The sequence below is a fragment of the Vidua macroura genome, chromosome 23 (genome assembly GCF_024509145.1).
Source record: "Vidua macroura isolate BioBank_ID:100142 chromosome 23, ASM2450914v1, whole genome shotgun sequence".
In the NCBI taxonomy this organism is placed as follows: Eukaryota; Metazoa; Chordata; class Aves; order Passeriformes; family Viduidae; genus Vidua; species Vidua macroura.
The window spans coordinates 1,573,456-1,585,552 of record NC_071593.1 but is presented as its reverse complement, the minus strand read 5'-3'; the positions used below and the strand labels follow the sequence as shown (position 1 = coordinate 1,585,552).

At 54.8% G+C, this 12,097-nt stretch overlaps 2 protein-coding genes across 5 annotated transcripts in view; one reads left to right on the top strand and one right to left on the bottom strand.

The window, feature by feature from the left end:
• Positions 1–4,518: 4,518 nt before the first annotated feature.
• HTR6 (5-hydroxytryptamine receptor 6) lies at positions 4,519–7,550 on the top strand. The gene is made up of 3 exons (XM_053997473.1): positions 4,519–5,241; positions 6,764–6,922; positions 7,158–7,550. Exons 1-3 carry the CDS (start codon positions 4,519–4,521, stop codon positions 7,548–7,550), a joined length of 1,275 nt encoding a protein of 424 aa, XP_053853448.1.
• Positions 7,359–12,097, bottom strand: part of TMCO4 (transmembrane and coiled-coil domains 4) — a 39,974-nt gene continuing 35,235 nt past the window's right edge. For 3 of the 4 annotated variants that reach the window (XM_053997468.1, XM_053997471.1, XM_053997469.1), the window contains exon 14: positions 7,359–10,993. In XM_053997468.1, coding sequence (XP_053853443.1) covers positions 10,661–10,993 — 333 coding nt within the window. In that variant the 3' untranslated portion in view covers positions 7,359–10,660. The remainder of the gene's footprint in view (positions 10,994–12,097) is intronic. The other variant, XM_053997470.1, reaches the window with a different exon arrangement.

Below are 12,097 nucleotides of genomic sequence, written 5' to 3'. Positions count from 1 at the left end.
CGCTTGTGTGGGATCCTGCGGCATCTCCGGGATCACGCGACCTTCCCGGCGCTGCTGCCGCTAGGTGACAGTCGTGGTCCGGCGAGCTCCTCGGCATCCAGATGCTCTGGGCCCGGGATGCTCCGGAAGGCGAACTCGGACAGGACCGGACATCGTGGGGGAGGAGGGGCTGGGCACCCTGGATGGAACCAGCGGGCTCTTCCCAAGCGTGTTTGGATCGGGCATTCCCCGGGCAGGGCAGCGTGTGCCCTTGCAAACTTCTGGTCCCGCTGATGCCGCCAGGGCAGAGTGGATGTGCCCTCAGGAATCATCAGTGATGCTCCTTGGCCTGAGCCTGGCGCTGGGGAAGGTCCATCAGCTCCCGGGGGGGCCGGAGGGTGTGCTGGGCCAGCAGACAGCTCTCACTGCCCCTTACTGAGCTCAGCTCTCACTGCCCCTTCCTGAGCTCAGCTCTCACTGCCCCCTTTACTGAGCTCAGCTCTCACTGCCCCCTTTACTGAGCTCAGCTCTCACTGCCCCTTACTGAGCTCAGCTCTCACTGCCCCCTTTACTGAGCTCAGCTCTCACTGCCCCCTTTACTGAGCTCAGCTCTCACTGCCCCCTTTACTGAGCTCAGCTCTCACTGCCCCTTACTGAGCTCAGCTCTCACTGCCCCTTCCTGAGCTCAGCTCTCACTGCCCCTTTACTGAGCTCAGCTCTCACTGCCCCTTCCTGAGCTCAGCTCTCACTGCCCCTTCCTGAGCTCAGCTCTCACTGCCCCCTTTACTGAGCTCAGCTCTCACTGCCCCCTTTACTGAGCTCAGCTCTCACTGCCCCCTTTACTGAGCTCAGCTCTCACTGCCCCCTTTACTGAGCTCAGCTCTCACAGCTCCTTACTGAGCTCAGCTCTCACTGCCCCCTTTACTGAGCTCAGCTCTCACTGCCCCCTTTACTGAGCTCAGCTCTCACTGCCCCCTTTATTGAGCTCAGCTCTCACTGCCCCCTCCGTGAGGCTCTGGGGATTTTGCAGAGGTTGGGAGAGCAGGTCTGTGCTTTGGGAAGTGGGGAGGGTTTGCATTAGGCAGGAATTGCCACAGCAGAGGGGCTGGGCTGACCAGGGAGGGCCTGGCAGGGCTAGAGGTGCTCTGTGTGTTACCGTAATGTTTTTAGGCTGTGAAGTGTCATCCCAAGGAAGAGAGCTTTATCTGAGAGCCAGGCAAAGGTGGAGAAACCTGTGGTGATCACTGAGCACCATCATGGGGCCCTTTTACTGGTTACAGTGGAAATGAGCTGGATTTAACAGGGGGCTGTTTCTGTAAACTCCAGGAGCTGCAGTTCAAGGTGTTTGGAGCAGGACATCTTCACCTCCATTCCACACAAGCTGAGCTCCAGCAGAGGCAGGCAGTGGAGGGCTGGTGTGCAGATGAAGCCATAAATCGAGGTAGTTAGCCAGGCTCTGCCCAAATTCAAACCCAAGGAGCCATCCCAGCTACAGCCTGGAAGGAGATCTCGAGAGAGCATTGCACAATTGGATGTTTCTGTGTTCAGCTCTGGACTGCCTGGAGACTCACCAAAGTCTCTCAGCTCCCAGTTTGACTCTGTCTCACCCTTGTTTTTTGCCATGTTGACACTTGGGTGGCTGTTGACAACCTGGTTTGCTTTCCCTGCTAGTGGTTCTGGAGAGCAGAGCTGGTGGAGTCCATTATCCCTGCAGATGTGTCCAGAAATGCAGCACAGGGAGAGAGCACAGACAGGCCAGGACAGCTGCCAGCACAGAGAAGCTTTTGCAGGGACAATTGTAGGATTTGGTCTTCATTTTAACGCATGTTTTTTTTAAAACACATTTTGTTTCAATCAGTTCAGATTCACTGCTCCAGCAAACACATCCAAACCAAGCGTACAAAACCTCCCATGTGTGGAGGACGTGCTGTGGATGTTGGGAAGAGGCTGCCCAGAGCAGCTGTGGCTGCCCCTGGATCTCTGGAAGTGTCCAAGACTAGGCTGGACAGGGTTTGGAGCAACCTGGGGTAGTGGAAGGTGTCCCTGCCCATGGCAGGATTTGGGAATGGAATGAGCTTTAAGGCCCCTCCACACCCAAACCATTCTGTGACTCCGTGGTTCTGATCCAATCTCCTCCTCAGAAGCAAAAGCCCTGGAGACAATCTGGGATGTTCCTAAGCCCTGCAGCAGGGCTGAGAAGGAAGGCTGGCTTTGCACTGTGGCCTCACTTCCTTACTGTGCATCCATCTGGGATAAATCTGTGCTGCTGCCTTCACTTCTCCTGCCTGGGGAGGCTGCTCAGGGTGGGCTCGGGGTGGGGTTTCTCTCTGCTCCCAGCACAGATGGGAGGTGAGGGTTTCCTGGGGCAAAGGCTTTCCTAAGGAAGCCTCCTGCTGCAATCAGAGCCTTGCAGTGTGTGCTGCCCTGGGACTGCTGCCAGCACACTGTGACACTGAGGTGACCAGGGAGGTTTGGCTGGGAGCATCCAAGGAGAGGGTCCTGGCGAAGCAGAGGGAGGGCAGAGCCTGTCCTGGCACAAGTGGCAGCAGCTGCTTCTCAGTGGCAGCCTAACACAGAGATCCTGGGGGGATCCTGCGTGTGTTTGGGCTGGGTCTCCCTGCCTTCCACCTCCCCGTGCCTTGCTCACAGATGGTTTCCAGGTCTGGAATGCCCATTCAGGCACTGGGAAAAGCACAACAAATTTGTTGGAAAGGTGATTGGAAAAGCAGGACGTGGTAAAGAGGCCGATTTCTGTCCCAGGGTGGGCGGCTGGGGCTGCGGCGTGCACAGCTGGCTCTCACCCACACATCTGCAGCACAACTGCCCAGGGAGGCCTGTTAAGGGAAGCTTCAGTGGGCACTTGGGGAGGAACAGGCAGCAGCTGGCAGTGCCTGGCCCTGGGAGCACAGGGTGAGTACCGGGAGCACACTCTCAGCTCTGGTCTGTGCTGGAGCCACTGCCCTCAGTCCTGGTCTCCCCCAACAGACATCACAGCCATTTCTTGGGAAAACCCCACCTTTGGGCAGCTGGGTAATTCAAAAACCCCAAGCAGTCCCTGCCCAGCACCCTGAGGAGTGTGCCCTGAGTGTGGAGGTGGCACTGTGGAATTCCCAGCAGCAAAGAGACTCAGAAGGGTTTTCTGAGCTGGCTCCTCTCACATGTTGCCTCCAACTTGCTAAAGGGCAGCTTGCTGTGGGTCCACCCAGGATTTCCCCTCAGGCAGGGAGCTGGGCTGCCCCGAGGCCGGTCCAAATACCCCAGCAGCAGAGGGCCCAGGCTCTCCCCTGTCTCTGCTCCTCCATCCCTGGCTGCAGATTGCTGGAATATCTGCCAGGAGTCCTCTGGCTGCTGCCTGAGGGCTGTTGTGTGCAGCTGTTTGTTGTTTTTTTATTTGACTTTGCAAAATTTTGCTTTTTGTTGCCCGGTGTGGAGGACAGAGCCTGGAACTCAGAGATGCTGGCTGGGTTTGGCCACTGACCTGCTGGCCCAAATGCCAGGTGCCCCCAGCCAGGGCTCCAGCACTGGCACAGATGGCAGAGCACGGGGCTGTCTCTTTAAGGCAGAAACGGGAACTCTCTGGCTGCCACTTTGTGGAGTTTAGCCCAGATCCCTGTTTTCATTAGCGCTTCATTTTATCTCCTCCTCTCCCCCCCCCAGCCCCACCTCCTCGATCGGCATTTCTGCATCCTTTGTGTGCATCCACAGCAGCAGGTGAAAGTCAGGCTGGCACCTGCACACACACACTCCCACACCTCCCTGTGGGCTGGACGCTCCTCTGCCGTGGGAGAAATCCCTTCTACACTCCGGATCTTCCTCCTCCCTGGCGGGCTTGGCTGGGAACATCCCGGTCCTCGCCTGAGGCTGCTCTGCTGCTCCTGACGGCTCTGGCTGCAGCAGCGGAGGAGCTCTGGGACCCCGGGGACAGAGCTCTGCAGGGAGCCCAGCTCAGCTGCGGGGCGGCAGCTGAACCTCGGGGGGCCGGAGCATCCCCAGCATCTGGAGCATCCTGGAGTCCAGAGCATCCCCAGCATCCAGGGTATCCTGGGTACAGAGCAGCCGTGGCATCTGGAATATCCTGGGATGCAGAGCATCCCCAGCATCTGAAGTATACTGAGTGCAGAGCATCCAGAGCATCTCGGTGTTGCATTATTCCTTGGTCCAGTGCATCCAGAGCATCAGGGTATCCAGAGCATCCTGCCATCCCTGGCATCCTGAGAACCCTGCCATCCGGCTCGTCCCCAGCGTCCAGAAGCAGGATCCAGGGACATCCCAGAGCAGGGGGATTCACAGGAACTGCTGTGAGTAATGGGGAGGGAACCTTGGTCCTGCTGATCGGCTCCTGGGAATGTCACCCTGCCCTGAGTGCCAGTGAAGAGAGAGAGCGGGGGAAGAGAGGGACAGGAGGAGGAGAGGAGAAGGGAGGACAGACACAGAGTGGAGGGAGATGATCTTCCTTCCCCGGCCCTGGTGATGATCACGTAGCACAGACCACGCTGGAGAAGGTCCCCAGCCCAGAGCCAGCCCTGCCCCCAGCTCCTCATGGAGGGGGACCTGGGGGCCCCCAATGCCAGTGTGCTGGGGGAGCACTCCCTGCTTGTGGGCAGCAGCTGGGTGGCCGCCTTCCTCTGCTTCATCATCCTGCTGACTACGGCGGGCAACTTCCTCCTCATCCTCCTCATCATCACTCAGCGCTCCCTCCGCAACACCTCCAACTACTTCTTGGTGTCCCTCTTCATGTCGGACCTGATGGTGGGGCTGGTGGTGATGCCCCCGGCCATGCTCAACCAGCTCTATGGCCGCTGGGTGCTGCGGGGAGACTTCTGCTCCCTCTGGGCCTCCTTCGACGTCATGTGCTGCAGTGCCTCCATCCTCAACCTGTGCGTCATCAGCCTGGACCGGTACCTGCTCATCACGTCCCCGCTCAGGTACAAGCTGCGCATGACGTCCTGCAGGGCCCTGGTGCTCATCCTGGCCACCTGGACCTTGGCTGCGCTGGCCTCCTTCCTGCCCATCAAGATGGGGTGGCACGAGCTGGAGTTCGAGGTGCGGCCCCTGAACGTCACCGGCCGGGAGGACGAGGACCAGTGCCGGCTGCTGGTCAGCCTGCCCTACGCCCTGGTGGCCTCCTGCCTCACCTTCTTCCTGCCGTCCGCCGCCATCTCCTTCACCTACTGCCGCATCCTGCTGGCAGCGCGCAAGCAGGCCGTGCAGGTGGCTTCCCTGGCCTCCAACGTGGCCACCACCGACGAGGCCACGCCACAGGTAAGGCGCCCACAGGGACGTTGCTCTGGCAGACCCCTCAATTTGGGTGCCCGGGCTGTTTCTGCCTCTTGGATGGCGTTGGGGTTGGAGCCAGCTTTGACAACTGCAGGGAGTGAGATTTTGGGCAACATCCACCTCCCTGACATCCTCTGAGGTGCCCCATGCCTTGTCCCAGCAATGGAGAGCTCTGAAGCTGCTCGTAAGAACAGAAACAGCGCGAGCAGAAGCAGAGAAATAAATAAGATTCAGGCAAAAATGCTCAGCAGTGCAAAATAAATGCAGTTTCCCCCTCTCTTGGCTGGCGTCATCCCTGAGGGGTTTAATCTTATCTGACTTTCCACTCATAAATCTTGGCCATGGTGGGTGTGAGACATATGGGGGAGAAGGATTTTAACTAACAGCAAATGCCAGATTCCCGAGAGCACCTTGTTTTGAACAGAAGCTTCTATTTTTGTTACCTGCTCTATAACAGGAGCTGCCAAACCCCTCCTCGTGTGCTTGCCGGTGGAACCGGAGTGTGTGGGTTTTATAACAAAAACGTGGCTGCACTTGTTTGTATTTCTCCAGGAGAAGGTAATTGCCACTAAATCTAACAGCTTTAATTCCCTGTAATAGGCTTTATTGACCTCATATCCTACAGGGAAAAGGCAAACTTAATTGCCTTTGAATACCTTGATTGAGTTTGTTCTCTCCAAGAGCAGAGCCAGGACTCTGGCCAGCTCTCCCACACATGATAAGCTGCACCAGACGATCAAAAGGAAAAGGAGAATTAAAGAATAAACACACAATATCATAAAGTGTTTATTTTCTCATAGGATGCCAGGTTTTTGGACTCCACAGAGTCAGGGGATGTTCAGGGGCTATGCTGTGCCATGCAAGAGCAGCATCCATCCCCCTGTCATTCAGCTGCGGCCCAAAAGATTCCTTGAAGACCCAAATTGGTTGAGGAACAATGTGTCAGCCAGGGAACCCTCAGATTCATCTTTTAACCTTTTTCATCTTCATCTAATTTTAGAGATTTTTGTTCTCTTTTTGGGCTGAAAGCTGAATTGCAACAGGGCATCCTTTAAGTACAGGGGAGGGCTAAGATAATCACTTAATTTTAGATTGCAGGAGGGGATGAAGGACTGGGTTATGGTGTTTGGAGGCTGAAACGTTTCATATCTTCCTTTTAAAACCATAATTAGTTTGCTGCTGTAATCAGCAGCTGGAGCTGCCTGCTTAGGGTAGGCTTTATCCTCACATGGACTGAGCTGGGTTTTTCTCTAAAGAGCAGCCTAATGACAAACACACTATTTTGCAGTAAATAAAATCATACTCTCAGTGTTGAGGGTTTCTATTGCTACCCCTTCCTAATTTGTGCTTCAGGGCTCGCGGTGTGTGCCCAGCTCCTGCCCCTTGGAGAAGGGAATTACTGGCAGGCTTTTTGCAGGATCTGGAGCACCAAATGCCACTTTTCTTGGGCAGAGGCCAGTGCTGGTGCCCAGGAGAGTTGCCCACCACTCCCTGTCTCTGGCCACAGGTCCCACATGCCCCAAGCCAGCCCCTGGCCGGCAGCGAGAGCAGGAGGTTCACCAACAAGCACAGCAAGAAGGCTCTGAAGGCCAGCCTGACCCTGGGCATCCTCCTGGGCATGTTCTTCGTGGCCTGGCTGCCCTTCTTCATCACCAATGTAGCTCAGGTAAGAGCCTGTGGGGGCTTTATGTCGGGTTTCCAGAAGTTTTCCCTTTGGAATCCAGCTGGGTTCAGCTGGAGGCACCAGAAGGTCTTGCTGGACCTCCAGGACCAAGGATGCAATTCTCCAGGGAGCAACAGCAAGGAAAAACCCCTTCAACAGGGATTTGAAGGTTTCCTCTGAAAGGGGAATGTTGGTGTGCCTGGGTGGGAGGCTTCTAATCCCTGCTGTGTCCCCCCAGGCAGTTTGTGACTGCGTCCCAGCTGGATTCTTCGATGTGCTCACCTGGCTGGGCTATTGCAACAGCACCATGAACCCCATCATCTACCCGCTCTTCATGAGGGACTTCAAGAGGGCCATGGGCAAATTCCTGCCCTGCTGCCGCCGCTCCGCGGAGCCCCGGCCCAGCGCCATCTCCCTGTCCATGAGGAATTCCAACAGCGGGCCCCGCGCTGCCACGTCCCTCAAGAACGTCCTCACCCTGCAGGCTGAGACCGACTCCATCGACTCTGGGGCACCGGGGAGTGAGCCCAGGCTGCTCCCGGCCCCGCGGGGCCCCGGCGCCCGCTCCATCAGCCTTTGGGATGCGGAGCCACCGGACACGGAGCTGCAGCTCGGCACCCCCGTGGCCTGAGCGGGCACACAGAGCTCTGTGTGCTAGGAAGGATCCCAGGAGCCTATCACAAACCATCTGGGAGCTAATTTGCCACAAGCCATCTCCCAAATTCCCTGTTCCTGCACACGGTGCAGCTCATGGAAGGGATGGTGGCCCCGGGTGCTATCACAAGGAGGATCAAACCGTGCAAAGCTGGGTGTTGCTGCTGAATTAACCTGCTTTGTCTCTCTCTCTTTCATCCCTCCTGTGCTCACCACCACCATCCCCTAACCATTCCTGTGGCCTTTCCATCTCTGGTGAGTCTGAACCTCAGATTCCAGACTCTCTGTGTCCCTAACCTCAAACCAAGGCTTGGTTTTGCACACACAGAGCTCAGCAGATCTCCTCCAAGTGCACTGAGGGGAGTGGTGGAAAACACGTCCTGTGGCTCATGGCTGCTTCAGCAGGAACACTGAGGTTTGGGGCTGCTTCAGCCCACAGAACATCACATCTTCCTGGAGCTGGGGCTGGATCTCCTCACTGGAGTCGTGTCTGTCTCAGGTTCCTGTCACACAGTGTACTCCAGCTCAGCCGTGGCTTGTCACACAGAGCTGCACTGCAGGGGCTGAATTTGGTGCAGAATGTCCAACACTGATGTTTGGATGTTCAGTGGGGGTGTGGGGTGCGACTCACACTGGCTCCATGCGTGTCTCGCAGTAGCAATGGGATCAGCTCCTCCCACAGTTTCCATCCCACAGCTTCCCACTCCTGGCAGGACCATCTCGCTTCCCTCCGACAATCCATCATGTCCTCGATGATGCAGATAGAAAATACACTTTTCTCCCCTTTAAATAAGAATCTAAAGGAATATTGTATTTTAAATGACAATGCCCCCCCCCCCCTTTCCCAGAGCCATAAGCAAATGGAACACTGAGTAAATGTGACAAAGTGGGCACTTTAAAAAAATCAATAAAGCAAATTATTTTAGTAAATTCTTTCTCAAGTGCCTTTGGGCTGGCAGTTGGCTGCTGTGGCCTCCCTGGACCCTTCACTCCAAGCCTACTGCCTAATTCCAAGACTGTTCTCCTGGAACTCCTTGATACCTAAATGGACACAGAGCTTCCCATGGATACAGGATGCAGGGAGAAGCAGCCACACGCCAGGCCACTTCCAGTTTTCTCTCCATGTTGCCCATGGATGTTCCAGAACTGAACAGGAGTTTGTATGACCAAGCCAGCATTTCTTTGCCACAAATCCCTTGGGAGCCAGGGATGAGTGACCGGGACACGCTGAGGGCCAAGCTCAGGCTCAAACCTCAAACTGTTCAATGCATTTTGCTACAGATGGATCTTGGGGCTGGTGTTGAGCACTCAGATCAAGATGTGCATCTTCCCACAATGGCTTTATATAAATACAAGCTTGGACTACAATCCAAATTAAAAAGGAGCAGAAAAAGGTACTGTGGAGTCTGGAAGTTTGTTAGGTACCAAATCAGCCTTGGGAGATGGACAGAGAGAGAGGGAGAGTCACCTCTTCAAGCCAAACATTGAAAAGCAATAATTCCTTACTGTCTCATGCAGGCAGTTCTGTGTAATTAGGTGTTTGCTTGTGGACAAACCCTTGGATGAGCAGAGGAATTCCATCCCAACCCTGCAGCCAAGGGCACCAACAGCAGCTGGCTGAACAGCCCCATCCCTGTGGGATCCCACAGCCAGTCCCTCCCAGCTCCACAGTGAGGCACCACTCCAGGTCAGAGCTGGGCAGGTCTGAATCCCCTGGGATGCTGAATTTAGGGAGAGGAATTGTCAGGCACTGTATCCAAACCACGGTGCTTTGCTGGGTCACCCCCAAACCCAGCTGTGTCTGACTCCATGAGGAATGATCTGCAGGTAAGGTTTGTAGGAAGCTGGGAATGGGAGGGGGGATTAACATGGCTGTTGTGTCAGTGGGGAGGAGGAGGGGGAGAACCCTGTTTGAACCAAAATTGGAAGGTGCAATCCCAGTATTTTCCCTCTCATGAGTCAACAGGACCCCCCCAGATGGGGGTGGGAGAGTTTGAACCCTCCCTTGTGGCATAAAACCACAGAGTGGGGTTACCCACCTGCCACACTCCTGCTGATGCACTTGCCTGGGCTCAGCAGCAAAACTGGCCAGAAAAGGGGCTTTTATGGAAGATGTGGATCATTCCCACAAGGCTCTGGAGCTGTGCTGGCAGGGGATGTGGAGCTGGGTCCTTCCCTCTGCTCTGAGACTGGGGATGAAGAGAGTGGAGCCAACTCACTTTTATGGAATGAAGTAGAAATCAAACAGATCCATGTTTATCCTGTGCCAAGTATTGGTTTTGTTCTAAGCCAATTAAAAATATGTCTGGATGGGGCTTTTAAGGCTGGAGATGTCTGTGGGACACAAAAGGAAAGTCTCATTGGATTGCTGGTTTGGAGAACCCAGGAGGAATTTTCATAAACCATCCAAAACCCCCTTGGTTTTCCTGCTGCTTTCACCCAGGGTCCCAAACATGTTTCTAACAGGAACAGGGCCTCCAGCACCCACCAGCCCAGCCTGGAGACAAGGAAACCATCTTGGAGATGGGAAAGTGCCCAAGCCCTGGCAGCAAACCTGCAGCAGGTGGGGGAAAGAAGCCTGGCAGACCAAGCCTTTCTGCTCCTGGTCAGTGGAGCTGGAGAGCAGATGAGGATCTCTCTGGAGTGGGGCAGCTAGAGCCCGGAACACACCTGAGATCCTCAAACCAAATTCATCTCCAGTGGAAAAATGGTTTTAATTTCCTAGCAATGAATCCCTTTCTGTGAAGTGCCTAAAATCCCCTCAGAGCCACCTGCGTCCCCCAGTCACAGCAGGGACACGGTGCTGAGGGGTGCAGCTGCTTCCTGTAAGGATTTGGATGGGATCTGTCTTGGATTCCTGAGGAGCAGACTCAGGATTCCAGACTCTGGCAGGAATCAGCCCTCTCTTGTGTCGGGGAGGTGCCGTGGGCGGCTGCTCCAAGCGCTTTGATCCAGTGCCGGCCAGTGCCACACTTTTCTCTGGAGGGGCTGGAAACTGCAGCTGCAGCTCCGCCAGCTCCATCCTCTGGGAATCCCAGTACCACGGATGTGCTGACAGCGGTTTTGTGCTGGCTGAGCGGCTCTGCCCTAATTTGCTCCCTTCCCCACTGCCTGGTCCTTGCTGTCTGTGCTGCGTGAGCAGTCTGGGCAGGGAGGCAAGGGTTCTCCCAGGGCAGAGCTGGAGGAATTCTGCTGGTGAGCACAGCTGGCTGGGAGAGCCTCACTCCCAGCCTCATCCTCCTCTTTCCTGGTGTTTTCCTCTCCCTGAGCCTTGTTGCCAGCTGCCCGCTGAGATTTCTTGGCTTGAGGGGAAAAAAGCCTGCCACTGCCCTTCTCTTCCAGCTGGCATTCCTTGGTTTTAATGCCCACAGCTTTTAGGATTGTGTCCATCTGCTTCATATAGTCCAGGTGGCCGTTTACCTGCAGGGAGCAAGGATTCTGTGAGTGGGGAACCCATGGGAATCCAGCTCAGCCAAGTCCTTCATCCCAACAGCCACCACCATCGAGACACTTGGGTTTGGCTCTGACAGATGGAAAGAATGAGGTGGGAAAAAAATCACAGAATCATGGAATTGTTAAGGTTGGAAAAGATGCTTATGGTCATCAAGTCCATCATGCCGAAGCCACCACTAACCCATGTCCTGAAGTGCCACATTCACGTTTTTTGAACATTTCCAGGAGTGGTGGAATCACCACTGGGTAAGTGCAGCTGTCCATTGACCAGCCTGAAGTGGCTGCAGTGTTTGGGGCACACTCTGGTGCTGGATGACTTTTCCTCTGAGAGGTTTAAAATCCTGGGCCTGGCCGAGTTCCATCCCCCAAATCCTGGATGCCAGGAGGGTAAAGGAGGAGCTCTGCCATGGGGAGAGACACCCAGGCAGGAGAGTTCTCTTAGTTCAGTTGCCTGCTCTTGCTAAAGGTGTCCTCCAGGTGCCTCAACTCCCTTGTAAAAGCCAAGATTATTTTATTTAAATTAGGACAGAGTCATTAAACCTCACACAACTTCCAAGCTGAGATTCTCAGCTGGAAGCTGCACTGATCCATCCTGTATAAAACGGGGAGCCCAGAAGTAATGGGTTTATATACCAAATAAAGGTCGATAGTACATATAAAAACCCAGACAGTTTTATTGTAAAATGAATTCCACGACAAGATAACCCCTTCTGAGATGGATGTTGGAAAGTTTCCTTCCAATCAGGGCACAGGAGGAGAGGAAATCTCCTCTGCACGTGATTGTTCTTGATGCTAAAGGCCACGTGGCTGGAGAGGCTGAAATTCTTTTCCCATTCCAGGTGTCCCAAGCACTTGATGTACCAATGGCATCCCCAGATACTTCAGCCTCTCTGGTAAATCCAATTTTTAGCAGTTTAAATCTTCCTGACCCAGACAGAGAGTTGTCTTGGCCTTTTATTTTCCCAAGCCTAGCTAGTAATTAGAGAATTTCCATGGCAGGGAATACCCATAACCTCAGTCCCAGGATTCCTGCTTCCCAGACACAGGGATGACACCCCCAGAAAGGGATGA

What these genes read in the sequence shown, in the direction of transcription:
- HTR6 (XM_053997473.1), top strand. Translation starts at nt 4,519, where the DNA reads ATGGAGGGGGACCTGGGGGCCCCCAATGCCAGTGTGCTGGGGGAGCAC. An exon ending in CCGACGAGGCCACGCCACAG is followed by an intron (nt 5,242 to 6,763) that starts GTAAGGCGCCCA and finishes CTCTGGCCACAG; the next exon opens with GTCCCACATGCCCCAAGCCA. An exon ending in TCATCACCAATGTAGCTCAG is followed by an intron (nt 6,923 to 7,157) that starts GTAAGAGCCTGT and finishes GTGTCCCCCCAG; the next exon opens with GCAGTTTGTGACTGCGTCCC.